The 20,506-nt window shown below is 45.8% G+C and overlaps 1 protein-coding gene across 1 annotated transcript in view; it reads left to right on the top strand.

The window, feature by feature from the left end:
• Positions 1–18,334, top strand: part of LOC129862568 (zinc finger protein ZFPM1-like) — an 88,685-nt gene extending 70,351 nt beyond the window's left edge. Inside the window, exons 5-9 of the mRNA XM_055934348.1 lie at positions 7,600–7,702; positions 7,967–8,191; positions 9,624–9,854; positions 11,046–11,288; positions 12,324–18,334. Of these exons, the coding sequence (XP_055790323.1) occupies positions 7,600–7,702; positions 7,967–8,191; positions 9,624–9,854; positions 11,046–11,288; positions 12,324–14,710 (3,189 nt within the window). The 3' untranslated portion in view covers positions 14,711–18,334. The remainder of the gene's footprint in view (positions 1–7,599; positions 7,703–7,966; positions 8,192–9,623; positions 9,855–11,045; positions 11,289–12,323) is intronic.
• The last annotated feature ends 2,172 nt before the right edge of the window (positions 18,335–20,506 follow it).

Genomic DNA, 20,506 nt, shown 5'->3' with positions numbered 1-20,506 from the left:
TGATTTGGTGGTATCAAACAAGTTAGAATAACTTCATAATGACAATGCTTCAACAAGGAAAAGAGCATCATGCTTTATAATTTGACCTTAGTTTGAGTGATACTCCTCCAAACCATCTTCTGCCGAGCACACACCACTGCAGAAGCAACTCAACTTACGCATCACTTTTGTTCCCACTCTTCACCCTCCTGTCTTTCGCGGAAACGAAGCCTAGAGGCATGATCCTAGAAGGAGCGGAGTGTGGAGTTCAAAGCGTTATCACGTGCGGAACGTCTTTTCATCATGTTTTAGAAACAAGCGTTAGCACTAATCCCCCAATAATCTCTCCAGGAGAACTCAAATGATAAGGCCCGCCACCCACGGCTTGCAAACACACTTTTGGGGAGTCTCTCCCCCTCACTGCTCTGTCGTTCCCTACGAAGGACGAGTGAAGGTGAGAATCTTCTCACTCTCTCTCATTCTCTATCTAGCAGTGTTTGTTTACCTCCTGGTAAATCTCTCCAGTTGATCTGAATTTATCAACAGAGACGGTCTTTGGCAGCCTTCTGCACCCTGCCCTCTCAAATTAGATCTTAATTTAAACAGTCGCTCCAGAAGACCCCAAATCTGTAATTTAGCACTTGTCACCCTCTTGATCGCTCCTGAATGTCTATGATAATAAAGTGCACTAAACTAGCTTAATCTTGATGGCAGATATGTTGAGAGCACGTCCATGTATACGTTCATTGGCAACAAGGACCTGAGGTTGTACTACAGCGCTTAGAGCTCACAGGAGGACAGAGGCCTACATTCTTCATCAGACACTTCCACTATGGCATCTCTCCCTCTTCCTGCCCCTGCCAGACACTGAGAAGATGTTGACTAGCGAAAGGGAATGGACCAAGTAGGTGGACTATGGTAGGGGCAAGTAGAGAGGCAAAAGGGAGGAAAATAGAAATGATAGGAAAGAGCAATGGCAAAAGCCAGCAAAAGGATGAAGGTAGTGCCAGAGAGGAAGGGAGATGGAATGGAAAGAGGTGGGAATGGAGAGATGGAGTTGATGGGGAGGGGGTGCTTATTCTCATCACTCAGTCCCTGTGACTGGGCTGGTATCTGCAGCTCGCTGTCATCTGCACTGGCTTCTGCGGGGCGGAGAGTAAAGGAGAGAGGGAAAACCTATCTCCGAGGCTCATCTCCGGCAGTTCTGGAGCCCGCTTTCCAAGAGTGCCTCATTTTCAAATCTCTTATCTTGCCTGTTTTAAGTATCGCAGTTTTATATTTTTACATGTCATTTGCATGCAGCTCATCAAACCTGGATTATGTTTTCTTGGAGGCACACTACATGACCAAAAGTATGTGGACACTTGCTCGTTGAACATCTCATTTCAAAATCATGGGCATTAATATGGAGTTGGTCCCCCTTTGCTGCTATAACAGCCTCTACTCTTCTGGGAAGGCTTTCCACTAGATGTTGTAACATTGCTGTGGGGACATGCTTCCATTAAGCCACGAGCATTAGTGAGGCCAGGCACTGATGTTGGGCAATTAGGCCTAGCTCATAGTCGGCATTCCAATTAATCCCAAAGGTGTTCAATGGGGTTGAGGTCAGGGCTCTGTGCAGGCCAGTCAAGTTCTTCCACACTGATCTCGACAAACCATTTCTGTCTGAACCTCGGTTTGTGCACGGGGGGCATTGTCATGCTGAAACAAGAAAAGGGCCTTCCCGAAACTGTTGCCAGAAAGTTGGAGGCACATAATTGTTTAGAATGTCATTTGTACAGTGTATTCTGAAAATATTCAGACCCCTTTATTTTTTCCACATTTTGTTACATTTTTTTCCACATCAATCTACACACAATACCCCATAATGACAAAGCAAACAGGTTTTTAGAAATGTTTGCACATTTAGAAAACATGTACTGAAACTATAACATTTACATAAGTATTCAGACCCTTTACTCAGTACTTTGTTGAAGCACCTTTGGAATAGATTACAGCCTCGAATCTTCTTGGATATGACACTACAAACTTGGCAGAGCTGTATTTGGGGAGTTTCTCACATTCCTCTCTGCAGATCCTCTCAAGCTCTTTTTCAGGTCTCTCTAGATATGTTTGATCGAGTTCAAGTCTGGGCGATGGCTGGGCCAGTCAATGACATTCAGAGACTTGTTCCGAAGCCTCTCCTGCCTTGTCTTGGCTGTGTGCTTAGGGTTGTTGTCCTGTTGGAAGGTGAACCTTCACCCCAGTCTGAGGTCCTGAGCGCTCAGGGATTTTTCATCAAGGATCTCTCTGTACTTTGCTCCGTTCATCTTTCCCTCGATCCTGACCAGTCTCCCAGTCCCCGCAGCTGAAAAATATCCCCACATCATGATGCTGCCACCACCATGCTTCACCGTAGGGATGGTGCGAGATTTCCTCCAGACGTGACACTTGGCATTCAGGCCAAATAGTTCAATCTTGGTTTCATCAGACCAGATATTCATGTTTTTCATGGTCTGAGTGTCTTTAGGTGACTTTTGGCCAACTCCAAGCGGGCATTCATGTGCCTTTTACTGAGGAGTGGCTTCCATCTGGCCTGATTGGTGGAGTGCTGCGGAGATGGTTGTCCTTCTGGAAGGTTCTCCCATTTCCACAGAGGAACTCTGGAGCTCTGTCAGAGTGACCATGGGGTTCTTGGTCACCTCCCTGTCCAAGGCCCATTTCCCCGATTTGCTCAGTTTGGCCGGGCCGAGTCTTGGTGGTTCCAAACTTCTTCCAATTAAGAATGATGGAGGCCACTGTGTTCTTGGGGACCTTCAATGCTGCAGACATTTTTTGTTACCCTTCCCCAGATCTGTGCCTCGACACAATCCTGTCTTGGAGCTATACGGACAATTCCTTCGACCTCATGGCTTGGTTTTTGCTCTGAAATGCATTGTCAACTGTTGGACCTTGTATAGACAGGTATGTGCCTTTCCAAATCATGTCCAATCAATTGATGCACCTTAGCTCAATTTTGAATCTCATCGCAAAGGGTCTGAATACTTATCTAAATTAGTTATTTCTGTTTTTATTTTCAATAAATGTGCAAAACAAATTGAAAAACCTGCTTTCGCTTTGTCGTTATGGGGTATTGTGTAGATTGAGGATTTTTTTAAATGTAATCAATTTCAGAATAAGGCTGTAACGTAACAAAATGTGGAAAAAGTCAAGGGGTCTTAATACTTCCTGAATGCGCTGTATGCTGTAGTATTATGATTTCCCTTCACTGGAACTAAGGGGCCTAGCCCGAACCATGAAAAACAGTCCCAGACCATTATTCCTCCTCCACCAAACTTTGCAGTTGGCACTATGCACTCGGCAGGTAGCTTTCTCTTAACATCCACCAAACCCAGATTTGTCTGTTGGACTGCCAGTTGGTGAAGACTGATTCATCACTCCAGAGAGCGCGTTTCCACTGATCCAGAGTCCAATGGCGGCGAGCTTTACACCACTCCAGCCGACGCTTGGCATTGCGCATGGTGATCTTAGGCTTGTGTGCGGCTGCTTGGCCATGGAAACAGTTATTGTGTTGACGTTGCTTCCAGAGGAAGTTTGGAACTCGGTACTGAGTGTTGCAACTGAAGACAGGCGATTTTTACGAGCTTCAGGACTCAGCAGTCCCGTTCTGTGAGCGTGTGTGGCCTACCACTTCACTTCTGATCCTAGACGTTTCCACTTCACAATAAAAGCACTCACAGTTTACTGGGACAGCTCTAGCAGGGCAGAAACTTGATGAACTGACTTTTTGGATAGGTGGCGTCCTATGACGGTGCCACAGTTGAAAGTAACTGAGCTCTTCAGTAAGGCCATTCCACTGCCATGTTTGTTTATGGAGAATGCATGGCTGTGTGCTCGATTGTATACACCTGTCAGCAATGGGGCTGAAGTAGAAAAATCCACTATTTTGAAGGAGTGTCTACATACTTTTGTATATATAGTGTATATGCAGATGTGTGGCTGTGCATGAGCAGACCAGTATAAGGGAATGGGTTTCAGTGTGTTTGTACAGTAAGCACATGTATTAGTGTATTAATGTGCGTATTTATTTGTGTTAAAGAAATGTGTGTGTGTGTGTGTGTGTGTGTGTGTGTGTGTGTGTGTGTGTGTGTTGAGAGAGAGAATGTGTGTGAGAGGCGGATGTTGAGTAGGTTTCTGATGTTTATCTTCCTTCCTTTTCTTCTCTGTATTTTTGGAGGATTCACACAGTGACCTCTTTGTTTGGGACAGTAAGTACCCCCTTCATTCCCCTTTTGGGAAAGAAACCATTTCCTGAAGGGGATAGATAGAGATAGAAGGGCAGACAGAGGGGTAGGAATGAGAGAGGGAGGTTGAGGAATGGGAAAGAGAGAGGGATGAGAGAGGGCATGATTAGCCATACAGTACTGTAGAGCGGGAGGGATGGGAAGATTAAGCGAAGGGGAAGAGGTAAATGGTAGGAGGGGGTGAAAGAGAGAGTGAGAGGGAAAACGAGTATGAATAAAGACCAGGCCAGCCCCAATAGTCAGGAGGTCTATGGTGGAATTCAGTGGAAGTCAGCTGAACTGGCCAGGAAAGGAGAGACTATTCTACCTTCCTGTTCTTTTCTTCTCCGTCTGTCCAGCTGTGTCCGCTTCATAGAGTACATTCAAACACACATGGATGATATCATTTTCCAGGATGCACACATTGAAATAGAAGTTCATTATTGACCAATCATTCCATTGTGTTTCTCATGGTCCCACAGAGAACAGGATTCTATAATTGCTTTAATCACCAGGGAATATTCAGCAAATTATGGTAGCAATGATGTGTATGCAAATTAAAATCTATGTGGAGAGTTGACAGTGGTATGATCTTCTAATCTACTGGAGGATGGGGGAGGCGTACTCTTATTTCCTCTGCTTTAATTGAACTGTATATTAAGCTGAATTGATCTGAGTCGAGGTTAGACTTGGGTTTAGTTCAGGGAAAGGTTTCTCCCTTCATTTCCAACCCCCAGACAAGAGCATCTGGGGAGAATTCTAAATTCCTTTTTAACTCCGCAACGACAGGGCTACAAAATGAACGAATAGAGAAATGAAATCAGCCGAGCATCATTTGCATTCAAGTTTTATCGGTGCGAGAAGAGGGCGTTTTTGGGAGTGATAAGGAGAGGGTGTCGTGGGCTGCGGTGAGGTGCGTGCGCACTGAGGCTGTGTGTGTGCGTGTTTGGGAGTTGAAGGTGGCAATGGTGTGGGGAGGGGGCTGGTGGTGGTTAATATCAGACCAAATAATTAGATTTGCTATCGTCACGGCGGCAGCAGTGCGGGGATCAGGCAGATTAAAGCCCGGCTGAGCTGATTAATATTCATGAGAGACGAGGGTCCAGAAGAGGGGGCTTAGACTGCACCTCAAAGACTCCCTCACTGAGGGACTTGAAGCGCTCTCAAAGTGCCTGGATCCTAGGGAGACCACCAGGGTGAACGCAGGCAGCGCTGAGCAACATTCACTTCTCCTCTTAGTCTTTTAGTCCTCCTCTGGCTCCGCCCTCCTTGTTCTCTCCCTCCTCCTTAGAAAGTGTTTCAGTTAGGGATGTTGCACACTGCATTGTGGGATAGTTTACATCACTAGTGGTGGTGTGTGTGTGTGTGTGTGTGTGTGTGTGTGCGTGTGTGTGTGTGTGTGTGTGTGTGTGTGTGTGTGTGTGTGTGTTCAGAGGCAGGGACTTGCCATTTGATTATATGTTTAATTTGATACTGTGATTGTTGATTATGTCCTCTAGGCTAGGGAGATGTGATACTAGAGGCTTCTCTGCTCCTCTTAACTCAACAATCTTTGGCGGCCACAGCCTCTGTTGGCTTTGTTAATTACACATCCTATCAAACTGCAATCTTGCCCCATGTCTTTTAGTTCATATTATCTCACTGTGTGTTGGTTCCAGCCATCATTCAAGCCCCAGTGCAGTCAGGGCCCAAAGCCAGATCAGAGCCAGCTAAACCACCATATCCACCTCATCTTCTCTCTGCTAGTCTCAGAGAGTCTCTGAGAGCATTTTGCATTTGTTCAAACTGTCCAAAACTCCCAACTGATTCTGTTGTAAGGTTTTATTTTTCTGTCCTATATACAGTAGTCTTGTGTGAAATGTTCCTGTGAAATTTCCTCAAGTCGGACCACACTGGCCTTTTCTTCAGTGAATACCAAAGCATCGTGATAGATTTATGATAAATTAGTCTGAAACAAATTAGCAGCACTTATAGCTCAGACGGCTCCAGCATTGGGTTACTAACTAAAACAAAAGAAGCCATATCTCTACATCAGCGCAAGTTCCCCATGAAATACAATACGCAGCGTCTTCAGGCTAGAACAGACCGATTCAGAAATAAATCCTTCCACTGTCCTCCCTTGCCTCCCAACTCACCCCATATACCCCCAGTCCTTGTACACACGTCAGTTTAAACTCATACCTCATATTCTCTCAAAAAGTTTCAGTCCATGTGGTGCCATGTTGGAATATATGTACCAAGGTATCCCCTGTAGCAAGCAGACTGACTGACTGACTGTGGTTCCCCTGAAGCGGTGTCTGTCAGGGCTGTTGCTGCTGAATGACTGCTGCCACCTAGTGGAGACAGTGTTCTAGAATCTATATGTCCGCAGGACTCCATACAGGAGAAGAGCTGCTATAGGCCTTGTGCAACTATACTATACGGTAGTTGTGGAGCTCAACCTAATGCTACTGTGTTTATGGTTTTACTACACACTCTCATGAATGTATCATTGAACCAACATTTTACTGGGACTGCTATAAGATATTTGGTTACGAACGCACTCTGCTTAACTGTGCCGTAACATACAGAGGTACGTAGATGAGTGTGTGTCTCATGCAGACACACGATAAGCCTGTGGGAGTGATTGTCAGGTGGAATGCTCTGTGAGCCTCCACTGAACAAAGACAAGATTGTGCTGAGGACGGCACAGGTGTGTGTTTCTCTCTGGTCTGCCCTGCCCTGGCTTCAGCAGCACTCACACATGTGCAGACACTGACACACATTCTTCAACACACACAGCTAGATTATGACTTCCCTCCACTCACACACCTTTTGTCCCAACGTGTATTGAGAAAAGCTCCTGAGATGGCTTCCGGGTGAATAGGAGCACTACAACGTCATCAGATCTCCTTTCTTACCTTCTCCTCTCTCCTGGGGTCTCTGTTCCTTCCCTCTCTTTCTCCATGCCCTGTCTATAGCTCTTTTCTGTGAGTCTTTGTTCAGCCTGTTTCCCCTTCCTCTCCCTCTATGCTTCTGATTGCCCATGTTACGGGCCTGCCCCTTACTGCTGGAAAAGATTAGTCCCTTTATTGTAGTGTATATTAGATGTGCTTTAATTATTGAACAGTTTATTCAGAGGACATTGTCAGGATTAATTCATTGTTAAACCTCACTTTTCAGTAGGTTCAGTAGGTAATGTTCTGTATCAAAATTGGTTTGTCAGAAAAGACTTGGAAAAGAAGTGTGTGAGAATCAGAGGATACTTGATGATGGCTTATGATAATTATTTGCCGCACCTCATTCTGTATTAAAAACGTGACCATGTGTTTCCAGAGCAAGTCTGACGGTCTCTGTTTGTTTATTTGTGTGTCTACAGATCTCCAGGTTGAGCCTGGTGTGTGAGGACACAGACTGCTGGCTCCGTAGAGTCCTGTTAACCTCTGATGCAACAGATACCAACTGTACCATCTACAGCCAAGGTTCTACAAACTGCCCAAACAATCAACACAGCACTCATGCAGATATTGCACCATTTGCATTGTTACATTTTTAGTTATGGTGCTCTTATCCAGGTTTACAATCAGAGGTCTCTTATTAGAGTGAGACCAGAACGGAGATCGTTTGACCTACTATAGATTACTATACATTCCATAGATAACATACTGTACAACACCATGTATGTTTCAGTTAATGCCCCCGGTGTGACGTGTGTTGTTGTGTGTGACTCTATCTCTTCTCCCTAGGTGAGGAGCTGTATTGTAAGGTAACCCAGGACATCTCCACAGGGGACGGTCTGCTGGCTACGCTGTCTACACCCTCTATGGAGCAACGGTCCCCCTCTAAGACCCAGGGTGTAGCGGTGAAGGAGGAGCCTACAGGTGTCTACCCAGCATCCCTCCACTCTGAGATACAGCTCCTCCCCCAGCAGGCTGGGATGGCAGCCATCTTGGCCACGGCAGTTGTCAACAGTGAGTTTCAGATTGCTCAGGATAATAATGTGTTCTTTTTATAAGTGTGTCTTGTGTGCTTTCGTACATGTGTCTGTGTAAGCACCCAAGACCCCAGTGTCCGGTCTGGAGAGGGAAGTCACGAGGTCTGCTGGTCGGCTACTGCGTAGAAACCTAGAGGGGGCCGAAAGGCCTGTTCTGCCCTAAAAAGCCTATGTCAATTACAATCGACAGAACGGCCAAACATTATTTGAAAGTTCGCTACAAATTGAGATATTTAATTAAATAGTGACCCATTCTGACTACTACATTTGTCGTCACACAGGACCACGTTCTGACACAGACCAATCACGGGCCGGCATGCTACAAGGAGGCTCGCGCCCTCACACCATTGACATTAAGGTTGACTCTCAGGCAGGTTGACGCTCTCAGGCAGGATGAAAACAAGTACAATGTAACCTTTAATTAACTAGGCAAGTCAGTTAAGAACAAATTTGTATTTACATTGACCATGATCCTTTGCTAGTTAAGGCCACTTTCACTATGATCTTTAGCTATTTTCTGGTGCTATTCAGCCCCATTCAGCAATATGGCGCTAAAAATTCAAATACTTCATGCGCCATCGGGAGTTTTCCATAGGAATGTCAGCGCTAACACCATCTACTGGTTTTAATGTCTATGGTGACCACATGCATAGCACAAAGCATTGGCAGTTACTGTACTGTGTATATAATGTCAATGTGAACAACAGATGCTGAGGGACTCAATGTTTGAACCTAGATAAATGAAAGTGCAACAGTTCACCGTGCCACATTTTCTCACTCACCCAGTACACCACAAGGTGGCAATGTAACTCCTCTGTACCGCCTGGTCTCAGAGGTAGACTGCATTGTAATTGCCTTCACGCTTTTTCATAAAGTCCCTTATTGGCAGTGTAGTCAGCAGCGGGAGCAGGCATGGACATGCTGTGATGAGTGCATGATTAATCACCACAAATCAAGCTAAAGGGTAAAACATGATCAGCCGTATCCCCGGTTCCTGCTGTAGAAGCTCTGTGCTGAGGACTGTGGGTAATTACGGACGTTATCAAAAATAGCCTGTTTAACATGAGCCCTGACACCAGATCAGTACGATTACCCCGCGCGGGCGGGCGCTCGCTCCCACAACCTCTGTGCTCTTGTTGCCTTGGAGACCCCGGAGCAATATCAAGTGTTTTTTCTCGGCTCCGCAATTGAATCGATCATGTGACGCAGCTGAATGCGTGTGTGGTGATGTGTGTACACATCAATGAACATGATGTATACATGAAAGTGTCTATGTAACGTTTTAATGTGTAAGCGGATCACATGGAATCAGTTTCACTGCTCTCGTGCATTGTTTATGTACCACTCATTTGATAAGTGATTGGTTGTTGCCGGGATAGAGTTAACAGTTGTTTGTTTGCTTGGTCCAGAGGACATCTTCCCGTGTAAGGACTGTGGGATCTGGTACCGCAGTGAGAGGAACCTCCAGGCCCACCTCATGTACTACTGTGCCAGCCGGCAGAAGCAGCAGTCCTCCTGCTCCCCTCCACAGGACAAGCCCAAGGACTCCTACCCCAATGAGCGTGTATGCCCCTTCCCACAATGTAACAAGAGCTGCCCCAGCGCCAGCTCCCTGGAGATCCACATGCGGACACACAGTGGTGAGAACTGTCACCTCTCTAACAAAACATTACTTTAGCTCTCTCTCTCAAAGCAGATTCCATAAGTGTGAATATTTGTGTAAGTATTGCACTTTTAATAGCCAGTTATAACAGTAGGACCTTTTCTCTATTTTTGTATTATTAGGGTAAGCATGTCTACTGGTGGTCATTGTGTGTTAAAAGACCTACACTGAATGTTCAAAACATGATCTATCCATGGCATAGACTGATCAGGTGAATCCAGGTGAAAGCTATGATCCCATCAGACTGCTAAACAGCAATCACTAACTCAGAGAGGCTGCTGCCTACATTGAGACCCAATCACAGGCCGCTTTAATAAATGGATCACTAGTCACTTTATACAATGCCACTCTAAATAATGCCACTTTAAGAATGTTTACATATCTTACATTACTCATATCACATATATATACTGTATTTTATAACATCTATTGCACCTTGCCTATGCCCCTCGGCCATTGCTCATCCATACACTTACATCTACATATTCTCATTCACTCCTTTACATTTGTGTGTATTAGGTAGTTGTTGGGGAATTGTAAGATTACTTGTTAGACATTACTGCACTGTCGGAACTAGAAGCACAAGCATTTCGCTACACTCGCATTTAACATCTGCTAACCATGTGTACGTGACAAATAAAATGTTATTTGATTTATTGATGTCACTTGTTAAATCCATTTCAGTCAGTGTAGATGAAGGGGAGGAGATGAGTTAAAGAATGATTTTTAAGCCTTGAGACAATTGAGACATGGATTGTGTGTGTGTGCCATTCAGAGGGTGAATGGGCAAGACAAAATATTTAAGTGCCTTTGAACAGGGTATGGTAGTAGGTGCCAGCCACACAGGTTTGACTGTGTCAAGAACTGCAACGCTGCTGGGCTTTTCACGCCTAACTGTTTCCCCTGTGAATCAAGAATGGTCCACCACCCAAAGGACATCCAGCCGACTTGACACAACTGTGGGAAGTATTGCAGTCAACACGGGCCAGCATCCCTGTGGAACGCTTTCGACACCTTGTAGAGCATGCCCTGAGGCTGTTCTGAGGGCAAAGGGGGGTGCAACTCCATATTAGGAAGGTGTTCCTAATGTTTTGTACACTCAGTGTATGTTAGCGTTAGACACTTTTGTTGACCTGTCTCTCTTGTGTTGTATCCTGTGTGTCTGTAGGTGAGCGTCCCTTTGTGTGTCTGATCTGCCTGTCGGCCTTCACCACTAAAGCCAACTGTGAGCGTCACCTGAAGGTGCACACGGACACGCAAAACGGAGTGTGTCACGGCTGTGGCTTCATCTCCACCACGAGGGACATTCTCTACAGCCACCTGGTCACCAGTCACATGGTTTGTCAGCCTGGCTCGCGCAGTGAAGTGTACTCCCCAGGTCCTGGCCTGCCCAAACTGCCTCTGTCCACAGGTAAATACATGAACAGACTGACATTTTTTGTTTACAATTGCAGTGAGAGGATAACAGCATTGCCTCTACTTCAGAACAGCAACTATGCAGAGATACCATGTTTTCTATGGGTATATTAATATAGGTTACCCAGAACTAAAATATTGTGAAATTTGGTCAGATGGTTGATTAAGTTCTGGGGGAGACGTGTTAGAAATTAGAAAACGTGATTTGTAAAGTCTCCACCCTCGCAAACAGAAACTCTCAGCCAAAGCCCCCCCCCCCCCCCCCCTTTGTATTTATCATCCATGTTGACACACGAAAGCAGTGTAAGACTCACCATGGATATGTGAGGCTGTTTTCAACACTATTTTGAATTAACAGTGTCCATTTCATCCCTTCGTTTTAAGCCACTGCAACAGTTGTGCTTAAAAATGCTAACAGGGAAAAGACGTTTTTGCATACTTGGCTACGGTAAAAATGTGATATATCAAGCATGGCCAGGTTCTCGTAGTCTGCAATCGGAGGAATAACCTCGAAGCGTATCCCCGCCCCAAGTTTAAGCACCTCCCTCGTACACCCAAATAACCAGTGACGAAAAACTCAAGCCCCAGAACTACTGCTGCTGCTGTCCGATGCTTCCCATTGTCTCTAGACCGATTCTACAGTACCCTTTATGTTTACATAGTGTAAGGGCGGCAGGTAGCCTTGCGGTTAGAGCGTTGGTCCAGTAACCGAAAGCTCGCTGGTTCGAAGAGCCGACAAGATGACAAATCTGTCAATGTGCCCTTGAGCAAGACACTTAACCCTACTTTGCTCCAGGGGTGTTGTTCTAATATGGCTGAAACTGTAAAATAACACATTTCACAGCACCTATTCAGGGTATGTGACAATATAACGTGTGTTTTTTGGAGGGTCTGTCCATGAGAGATTATGGGTATATTGATGATGATTCAATCCTATAGGCGATGAAGCATAATCACCAGTGATCTAATGTTATGTTTAATAGTAAGAAACCAATTTCTAATAGTGTGTGTCTCTGTCTCTCTGTGGCAGGTCTAAGTCCAGGAGACTCTGGTGTTGTGTTGAAATGTCAGATATGTGGCCACATCACAGACTCACCCGGCCAGCTCCAACAGCACGTTCGCACACACCTGGAGGTGAGGGTCCCGGCAGAGAGGAGCCCCTCACCCCGCCAGAGCACCCCCTCCTCAGCTGACCACCCGGAGCCCCCTGCCTGCGTACCCCACCCTGACTCCTCCAGCCCTGGGGCCAATGGGAGCTCAGCCACCCCGCGAGGCTGCAGCCCACCTGACCACCTCCCCACAGACATGAGGATCAAAGAGGAGCTGCGCTCGGACTCTGAGAATGAGGGGCAGGAGGAGGAGGACCGGGAGGGGAAGAGCCATGGACACACAGGGGTAGGGTGCTCTCAGACCTCCACCTCCCCCAGGAGTCCCTTTGCTGTGGCCGTGAAGGCAGAGCCAACCAGCCCCACCCCTGGCTCCAGCCCTGCCCACCTGGGAGGTGCTGGCTCAGTGCTGCCTGGAGGAGCAGTGTTCCTGCCACAGTACATCTTTAGCCCAGAGGCAGCCATCCTGCCCCAGGCCTCAGAGATCCTGGCCAAGATGTCTGAGATGGTCCACAGCCGGCTGAAGCAGGGCCAGGTGTCCCCTGGGGCAGCACCAGCCTTCTATCCCGCAGGCACTACTGCCACTGTCCACAAGGGGGCCACCTGCTTAGAGTGTGACATCACCTTCAACAACATCAACAACTTCTACGTTCACAAGAAGCTCTACTGCTCCAGCAGGCACCAGCAGGGAGACGTGGCTTGCCCAGTGAAGGAGGGGGCCTCAGGGGTCACCGTCCCCTCTGTCGGACACGGTTCATCCCCTCAGGCTGCCACAGCCTCCCACAGTGACTCAGACCCTGTTCCAGGCAGCACCGGCACAGAGGGCAAGCTGGTGGAGGTGAAAAGTGAGAACCCTGGGGTGAAGGAGGCTGTGTCCTCCTCTTCCTCTGAGGGGGAAGGTGGTGGAGGAGGACGAGGCCTGGCCAGTGAGGGCAGCCAGAGCCCCAGCTGCTCAGCAGAGGACCAGGAAGAAGACCCCACCAGGACCTTCTGTCAGGCCTGCAACATTCACTTCAGTCGCCATGAGAACTACACGGTCCACAAGCGCTTCTATTGTGCATCGCGCCACGATCCGTCCAACCAGCGGTCAAGCACTGGCAAAGCCACCTTCCTGCCTCAGCCCATCCGCACGCGCAAGAGGAAGAAGATGTATGAGATCCACATGGCTCGGACTGAGGCCCTAGCCAATGCTGCTGCTATTGCCTTTTCCCCTGCTCCAGGGCTGGGCCTGGCTGTGAAGCAGGAGGCTGCTGCCTCAGTGGGGAAGGTCCTGGAGGCCCCTGTTCCAGCCATGGCCTTGGGCCTGTGTCCAGCCACTTCCAGTAGCACCAGCCCTGATGGAGATGGCCCAATCGACCTGAGTAAGAGGCCCCGTCTGAGGGACTCCCCACGGGGCAGCAGCATCTCTGCTCTGCCCCTCACTGACTACCACAAGTGCACCGCCTGTAGCATCAGCTTCAACAGCATTGAAAACTACCTGGCCCACAAGACCTACTACTGCCCAGCCACCACCCTGCAGCCCCACACCCTGAAGACGCTCCACAGGCTGAAGAGACCAGCCTCCACTTCCCCCGAGGCCAATGGGATCCCCACAGAGAATGCTCCTCAGGGGGCCTCGCCCAGCCCTCACCCCTCAGCTTTGCCTGGCTCTGAGGCAACATCCCTTCACAGCGGCCCTGCAGCCAAATGCCCAGGCTCTCCTCCTGTGGTCTGCCCCTACTGCCCTCCCAATAGGGCGGTGACCTGTGACCTGGTGGAGCACTTCAGATCCATGCATGGCCTGGTCTTGAACCTGGAGGGCCAGCCAGCTGTCATCAGCCCCAGCCTGAGCCCCAGGGATGAGACCCCAGCCACCCCGCCCAAACTGGGCCTCCAGACCCGCAGGGACAGCATCAACATTCGGGTCAGAATGGACACTGTCTCCTCCTCCTCTCCCCTGGTGAACATTAGCCCCCTGGGTCCCCATGCTGGGGGTGGCAGCTCCCCCAAAGCAGCCCCTCCTGCTGTGTCTCCCACCAGGTCCCTCCCCCTGACTGTGTCCCCTGTGCCTGAGGTCCTGAGGGAGGTTGGGGTTATGAACCACCAGGCTGCTGTTGCTCTGCTTCCAGACAGGGCAGCCGTCACCCTGGGTCTCCCACTCCCTGTTGCTGTCCCGGCACCTACCACACCCAAGACCCTCCTGGTCTCCCCTTTGCAGAACGGTAACATCCGCTTCTGCCGGCTGTGCAATATCAAGTTCAGCAGCCTGTCCACGTTCATTGCCCACAAAAAGTACTACTGTTCCTCCCACAGCGCTGAGCACGTCAAGTGAACATGCCTGTCTCTGCACAGTGTCCCCTCACAGCCCAGCCCCAGCTATTCACCTGTGTCAGTGCCACCATGGCATAGCACCATGTCTGGACTGTCTGAAGTAAATGTGACTGTTACTCACCAGGCACTGGTTAGCTGCTCGGACGCTGACGTTCCCGGTATTGTTACTATGGTAACTTATTTCTTCTTATGGGTCAAAGTTCGTATTACACTAAGAGCGGAGATACGCTACCTGCACACACATTTGTGCCCACCTTCCCTTCCCCACCACCTCAATACCTGTCCCCTAGCCCTCTCCCTCCCCTCTCACCTCCAGGGTTCACAGAATGTTGATAACGGGACTTTTAGATCCAACATTTAATCTCCTGAGCAAGCTTAATTTAACTGTTTATATTACAATTATCTTGATTTGATTGTGATTGTTTGAAGCATTTCTTGCTCATGACAACTTGCTTTTCCTGAGCCGTTGAGGCTCATGACCTGTCAGTGAGTGGGGACAACTGTTGTCCCTCAGGGCCCTCTTATGGAGCTGACCATCTCTACCTTTTTATTTCTGCCTACCTGTGCATAGTGTATGATGTTTTAAAATAATTATATGGTTTTGTTTGAACACTGGCTCTTTTGTTAACTAGAAAGCATTTTAGCTGAATTACAGGAATGGGTGTCACAAGGTTATCAATTACAGATGAAATATTTGCAAATGGATAGATTCGTTTTTCCAAAACCACAATTGTATTTTCTCTTAATGCAAGGGAAAGCATGGGAAATATTTATCTCTGATTCCATGTCAACAGAAAACTACCTAGCGTCTGAAAATATTGGTATTTTTTTATTTGTATTGTTTTCATACTTTTCGAAGGAACTGTTTCATTCTTGGTGTGTAAAGATGTAGATATAATATCTTTCACAGTAATCACTGGGATGACACTGAATCTTATTTTCATTATTGTCAGCATTTTTCTTTAATGCTGGTGTTTTAAATTTTGGTAGAACGAAGATGACTGGACCTGAGTATCAGGATGAAGACACTTCACTTCCTGTTCCTATAATGCCCTAAACAACACCGCCCATCTCCCCATTAAACCTGACCTTTAACCCACAAACCTCCTACTGTATGAACATATTACATCCGCCAATCTGCAGCTGCTGATACACCACCATCTTGCTTGAATTAGACATGGGATCCGTTTAAATCTATGTTGATTAATTGACACCTGTTAGTGTGTGATTGTTCTATTGTGTTTTTCCGGTAATGAAGTAAAAGAAGAAGAAAAAATGTGAGAAGGTGTAAGAGACAGGCAAGGACAGTAGATGTATTTCACAGATTGTAGAGAGACACACGGTAGATACTGTAGCTCCTAAAACTGTCATGTTTAAAACACAAACACACATACAGTTGAAGTCGTTAGTTTAAATACACTTAGGTTGGAGTCATTAAAACTAGTTTTTCAACCACTCCACAAATTTCTTGTTAACAAACTATAGTTTTGGCAAGTCGGTTAGGACATCTAATTTGTAATTTTTCCAACAATTGTTTACAGACAGATTATTTCACGTATAATTCACTGTATCACAATTCCAGTGGGTCAGAAGTTTACATACACTAAGTCGACTGCGCCTTTAAACAGCTTGGAAAATTCCAGAAAATGATGTCATGGCTTTAGAAGCTTCTGATAGGCTAATTGACATAATTTGAGTCAATTGGAGGTGTACCTGTGGATGTATTTCAAGGCCTACCTTCAAACTCATTGCCTCTTTGCTTGACATACTGGAAAAATCAAAAGAAATCAGCCAAGACCTCAGAAAAAGAATTGTAGACCTCCACAAGTCTGGTTCATCCTTGGGAGCAATTTCCGAACGCCTGAAGGTACCACGCTCATCTGTAGAAACAATAGTACGCAAGTATAAACACCATGGGACCACGCAGCCATCATACCGCTCAGGAAGGACACGCGTTTTGTCTCCTAGAGATGAACATACTTTGGGGGGGAAAGTGCACATCAAACTCAGAACAACTGCAAAGGACCTTGTGAAGATGCTGGAGGAAACGGGTACAAAAGTATCTATATCCACAGTAAAACGAGTCCTAACCTGAAAGGCCGCTCAGCATTAAGAAGCCACTGCTCCAAAACCGCCATAAAAAAGCCAGACTACGGTTTGCAACTGCACATGGAGACAAAGATTGTACATTTTGGAGAAATGTCCTCTGGTCTGATGAAACAAAAATGTTTGGAGGAAAAAGGGGGATGCTTGCAAGCCGAAGAACACCATCCCAACCGTGAAACACGGGGGTGGCAGCATCATGTTGTGGGGGTGCTTTGCTGCAGGAGGGACTGGTGCACTTAACAAAATAGATGGCATCACGAGGCAGGAAAACTATGTAGATATATATATTGAAGCAACATCTCAAGACATCAGTCAGGAAGTTAAAGCTTGGTCGCAAATGGGTCTTCCAAATGGACAATGACCCCAAGCATACTTCCAAAGTTGTGGCAAAAAGGACAACAAAGTCAAGGTATTGGAGTGGCCTTCACAAAGCCCTGACCTCAATCCTATGGAACATTTGTGAGCAGAACTCAAAAAGCGTGTGCGAGCAAGGAGGCCTACAAACCTGACTCCGTTACAGCAGCTTTGTCAGGAGGAATGGGACAGAATTCACCCAACTTATTGTGGGAAGCTTGTGGAAGTCTACCCAAAACGTTTGACCCAATTTCAACAATTTAAAGGCAATGCTACCAAATACTAATTGAGTGTATGTAAACTTCTGTCCCACTGGGAATGTGATGAAAGAAATAGAAGCTGAAATAAATCATTCTCTCTACTATTATTCTGACATTTCGCATTCTTAAAATATAGTGGTGATCCTAACTGACCTAAGACAGGGAGTTTAAATGTATTTGGCTAAGGTGTATGTAAACTTCCGACTTCAACTGTACAACCCTGTTTATGGAGTGTTGTTGAATAGACCTGCGAAAAGCAATCTTTCCTCAGTCAGAACTGGCTACACTGGCACAGCCTTACCGTAGAGTTGAGTTAGCTGGTCCTGTGCTCCACTATCCTTACCTCTCATGATGATCTACATGGATCGGTTTGTTACTTGTGCTGTTCTCTTCTCTTCTCTGTGTTACACAGGCAGATGTTTCTCTGCTCTAAAAACTGGAAAACAAAATGGCAGTGAAAAGTTGAGGATTTTTGCTCTGTTGTGGTTTTGAACAGTGCTGTATCAGTCATATCTTACTCAATAATGTTTACAATTGCATTGCTTTCTCTTTTCTCAAAGCGATTAGCATTTTCAACAAGTGACAAATCGAGGATCTCAGTGCTGAGAACCATTTCCCCATGATATTGCACTGTGTTGTACAAATGTGCTGAATGTTTTAGTTTTAGAGGCTTTTTTGTAATGTATTTGTTTTTACAGCACTTTTCCTCGTCCAAACTCATCCCTTGAAAGAGTTGCTGATCAATTTCAACCTTTTCACATTAATTGAAAACATTTTGTGAATGATTACTAATGGAAAAGTAATAATGAATGTCAGATCTTTTCTTTTTTTAATTTCAATCTCAAATTCCACTACACACTTGTCCAAACTATGCATGGGAAATAAACGTCCTGAGAGACATTAAAGAGTGTCAAACTTCTATCTTCTTTCACATTCGATTGACCTGGTCCACCCACATACTAGACCTGCCATTTTACCTATTCTCCTAATTCTATCTCTCTTGGCTTTTATTATGCTTGCCACAATAGATTTCAGGTCACACATCATTTCTCTTTTCATAGAACTTATTTCAGTGAATGTGTGAGCCTCCATACGTAAGAGAAGTGAAGGAGTTATCTCCACAGTGCCGACATGCTTTTTATAAATATTTCCTGTTAAAGAAAAGCATCAACCCCAAAGTCTCAAGCCTATGCTGATTTAGTACTAACAGTACAGTCAGTCCTACACTTCTTATTTTATAACCAATATGATGGATGTTGTGGACATACTGAATTCTTTCATTTCAGTTACCTCATAATTTCCCATAATACAGAAGGTTTGAATTGTGTTGACCACTGCGTAGCTAATTAGGGAAAAAAGGATATTAACATCCTGAGCGGCATCTATATAATTTTTCAGAGAGCTTGTCGAGTTGTATGGTCAGGACTCGGGAGTACTACAGTCAGTATTTATAGCCAATCAACAAGCTCCAAAGCATCAAGGTGGACAATCTTTTTCTAAACATAGTCGAATCAGATGTATAGATTATGCAATTCAATTGTTAGCAGCATGAATAAACCATTGCTATTAGATGAGTGGTACTCTTTGTGTAAATTCAATGCTGTCTTAATGACTTTTTAAAGCCAAATTCTACATTCAGTGCCTGTATTATCATAATAGCATGGAGGGAAGAAAAAAGTACTTATCACAGCACAGCAAAGCAATTGTATTGCTATCAAGCAGAGCATCAAGTGGTTCTATTTCTCTGAAATGGTCTATAACTAGGATCCCCAACTAGATTCAGCTTGTGGCTGATTTTGTTCTTGAGTGGATGGTCAGGGGCCGGAACATATACAGTAGTACCAGTTAAAAGTTTGGACACAACTACTTATTACAGGGTTTTTATTTATTTTTACTATTTTCTACATTGTAGAATAAGATTTTAGATTCTTCAAAGTAGCCACCCTTTGCCTTGATAACAGCTTTGCACACTCTTGGCGTTCTCTCAACCACCTGGAATGCTTTTCCAACAGTCTTGAAGTAGTTCCCACATATGCTGAGCACTTGTTGGCTGCTTCTCCTTCACTTTACAGTCCATCTCATCCCAAATCATCTCAATTGGGTTGAGGTCGGGTGATTTTGGAGGCCAGGTCATCTAATGCAGCACTCCATCACTCTCCTTCGTGGTCAAATAGGCCTTACAGAGCCTGGGGGTGTGTTGGATCATTGTCCTGTTGAAAAACATGATGGGAATGCATATTGCTGAAGAATAATGTAGTAGCCATGCTGGTTAAGTGTGCCTTGAATACTAAATAAATCACTGACAGTGTCACCAGCAAAGCACCCCCACACCATCACGCCTCCTCCTCTATGATTCACGGTGGGAACCACACATGCAGAGATGATCCGTTCACCTACTCTGCGTCTCACAAAGACACGGTTGTTGGAACCAAAAATCTCAAGTTTGGACTCATTAGACCAAAGGACAGATTTCCACCGGTCTAATGTCCATTGCTTGTATTTCTTGGCTCAAGCAAGTCTCTTCTTATTATTGGTGTCCTTTAGTAGTGGTTTCTTTGCAGAAATTTGACCATGAAGGCCTGATTCATACAGTTTCTTCTGAAAAGTTGATGTTGAGATGTGTCTGTTACTTGAACTCTAAAGCATTTATTTGGGCTGCAATCTGAAGGGCAGTTAACTCTAATGAACTTATCCTCTGCAGCAGAGGTAACTCTGGGTCTTACTTTCGAGGGCGGTCCTCATGAGAGACAGTTTCATCATCGTGCTTGATGGTTTTTGTGACTGCGTTTGAAGAAACTTTCAAAGTTATTGACATTTTCTGGATTGACTGACCTTCATGTCTTAAAGTAATGATGGACTGTCGTTTCTCTGCTTATTTGAGCTGTTTTTGCCATAATATGGATTTGGTCTTTTACCAAATAGGGCTATCTTCTGTATACCAGCCCTACCTTGTCACAACACAACTGATTGGCTCAAAAGCATTAAGAAGGGAAGAATTCCACAAATTAACTTTTAACAAGTCACACCTGTTAATTTGGTTACTACATGATTCCATATGTGTTATTTCATAGTTTTGA

This window comes from Salvelinus fontinalis, chromosome 9, assembly GCF_029448725.1.
Source record: "Salvelinus fontinalis isolate EN_2023a chromosome 9, ASM2944872v1, whole genome shotgun sequence".
In the NCBI taxonomy this organism is placed as follows: Eukaryota; Metazoa; Chordata; class Actinopteri; order Salmoniformes; family Salmonidae; genus Salvelinus; species Salvelinus fontinalis.
Note: the sequence above shows the minus strand (reverse complement) of the source record. Positions and strands in the feature narration are given on the sequence as shown.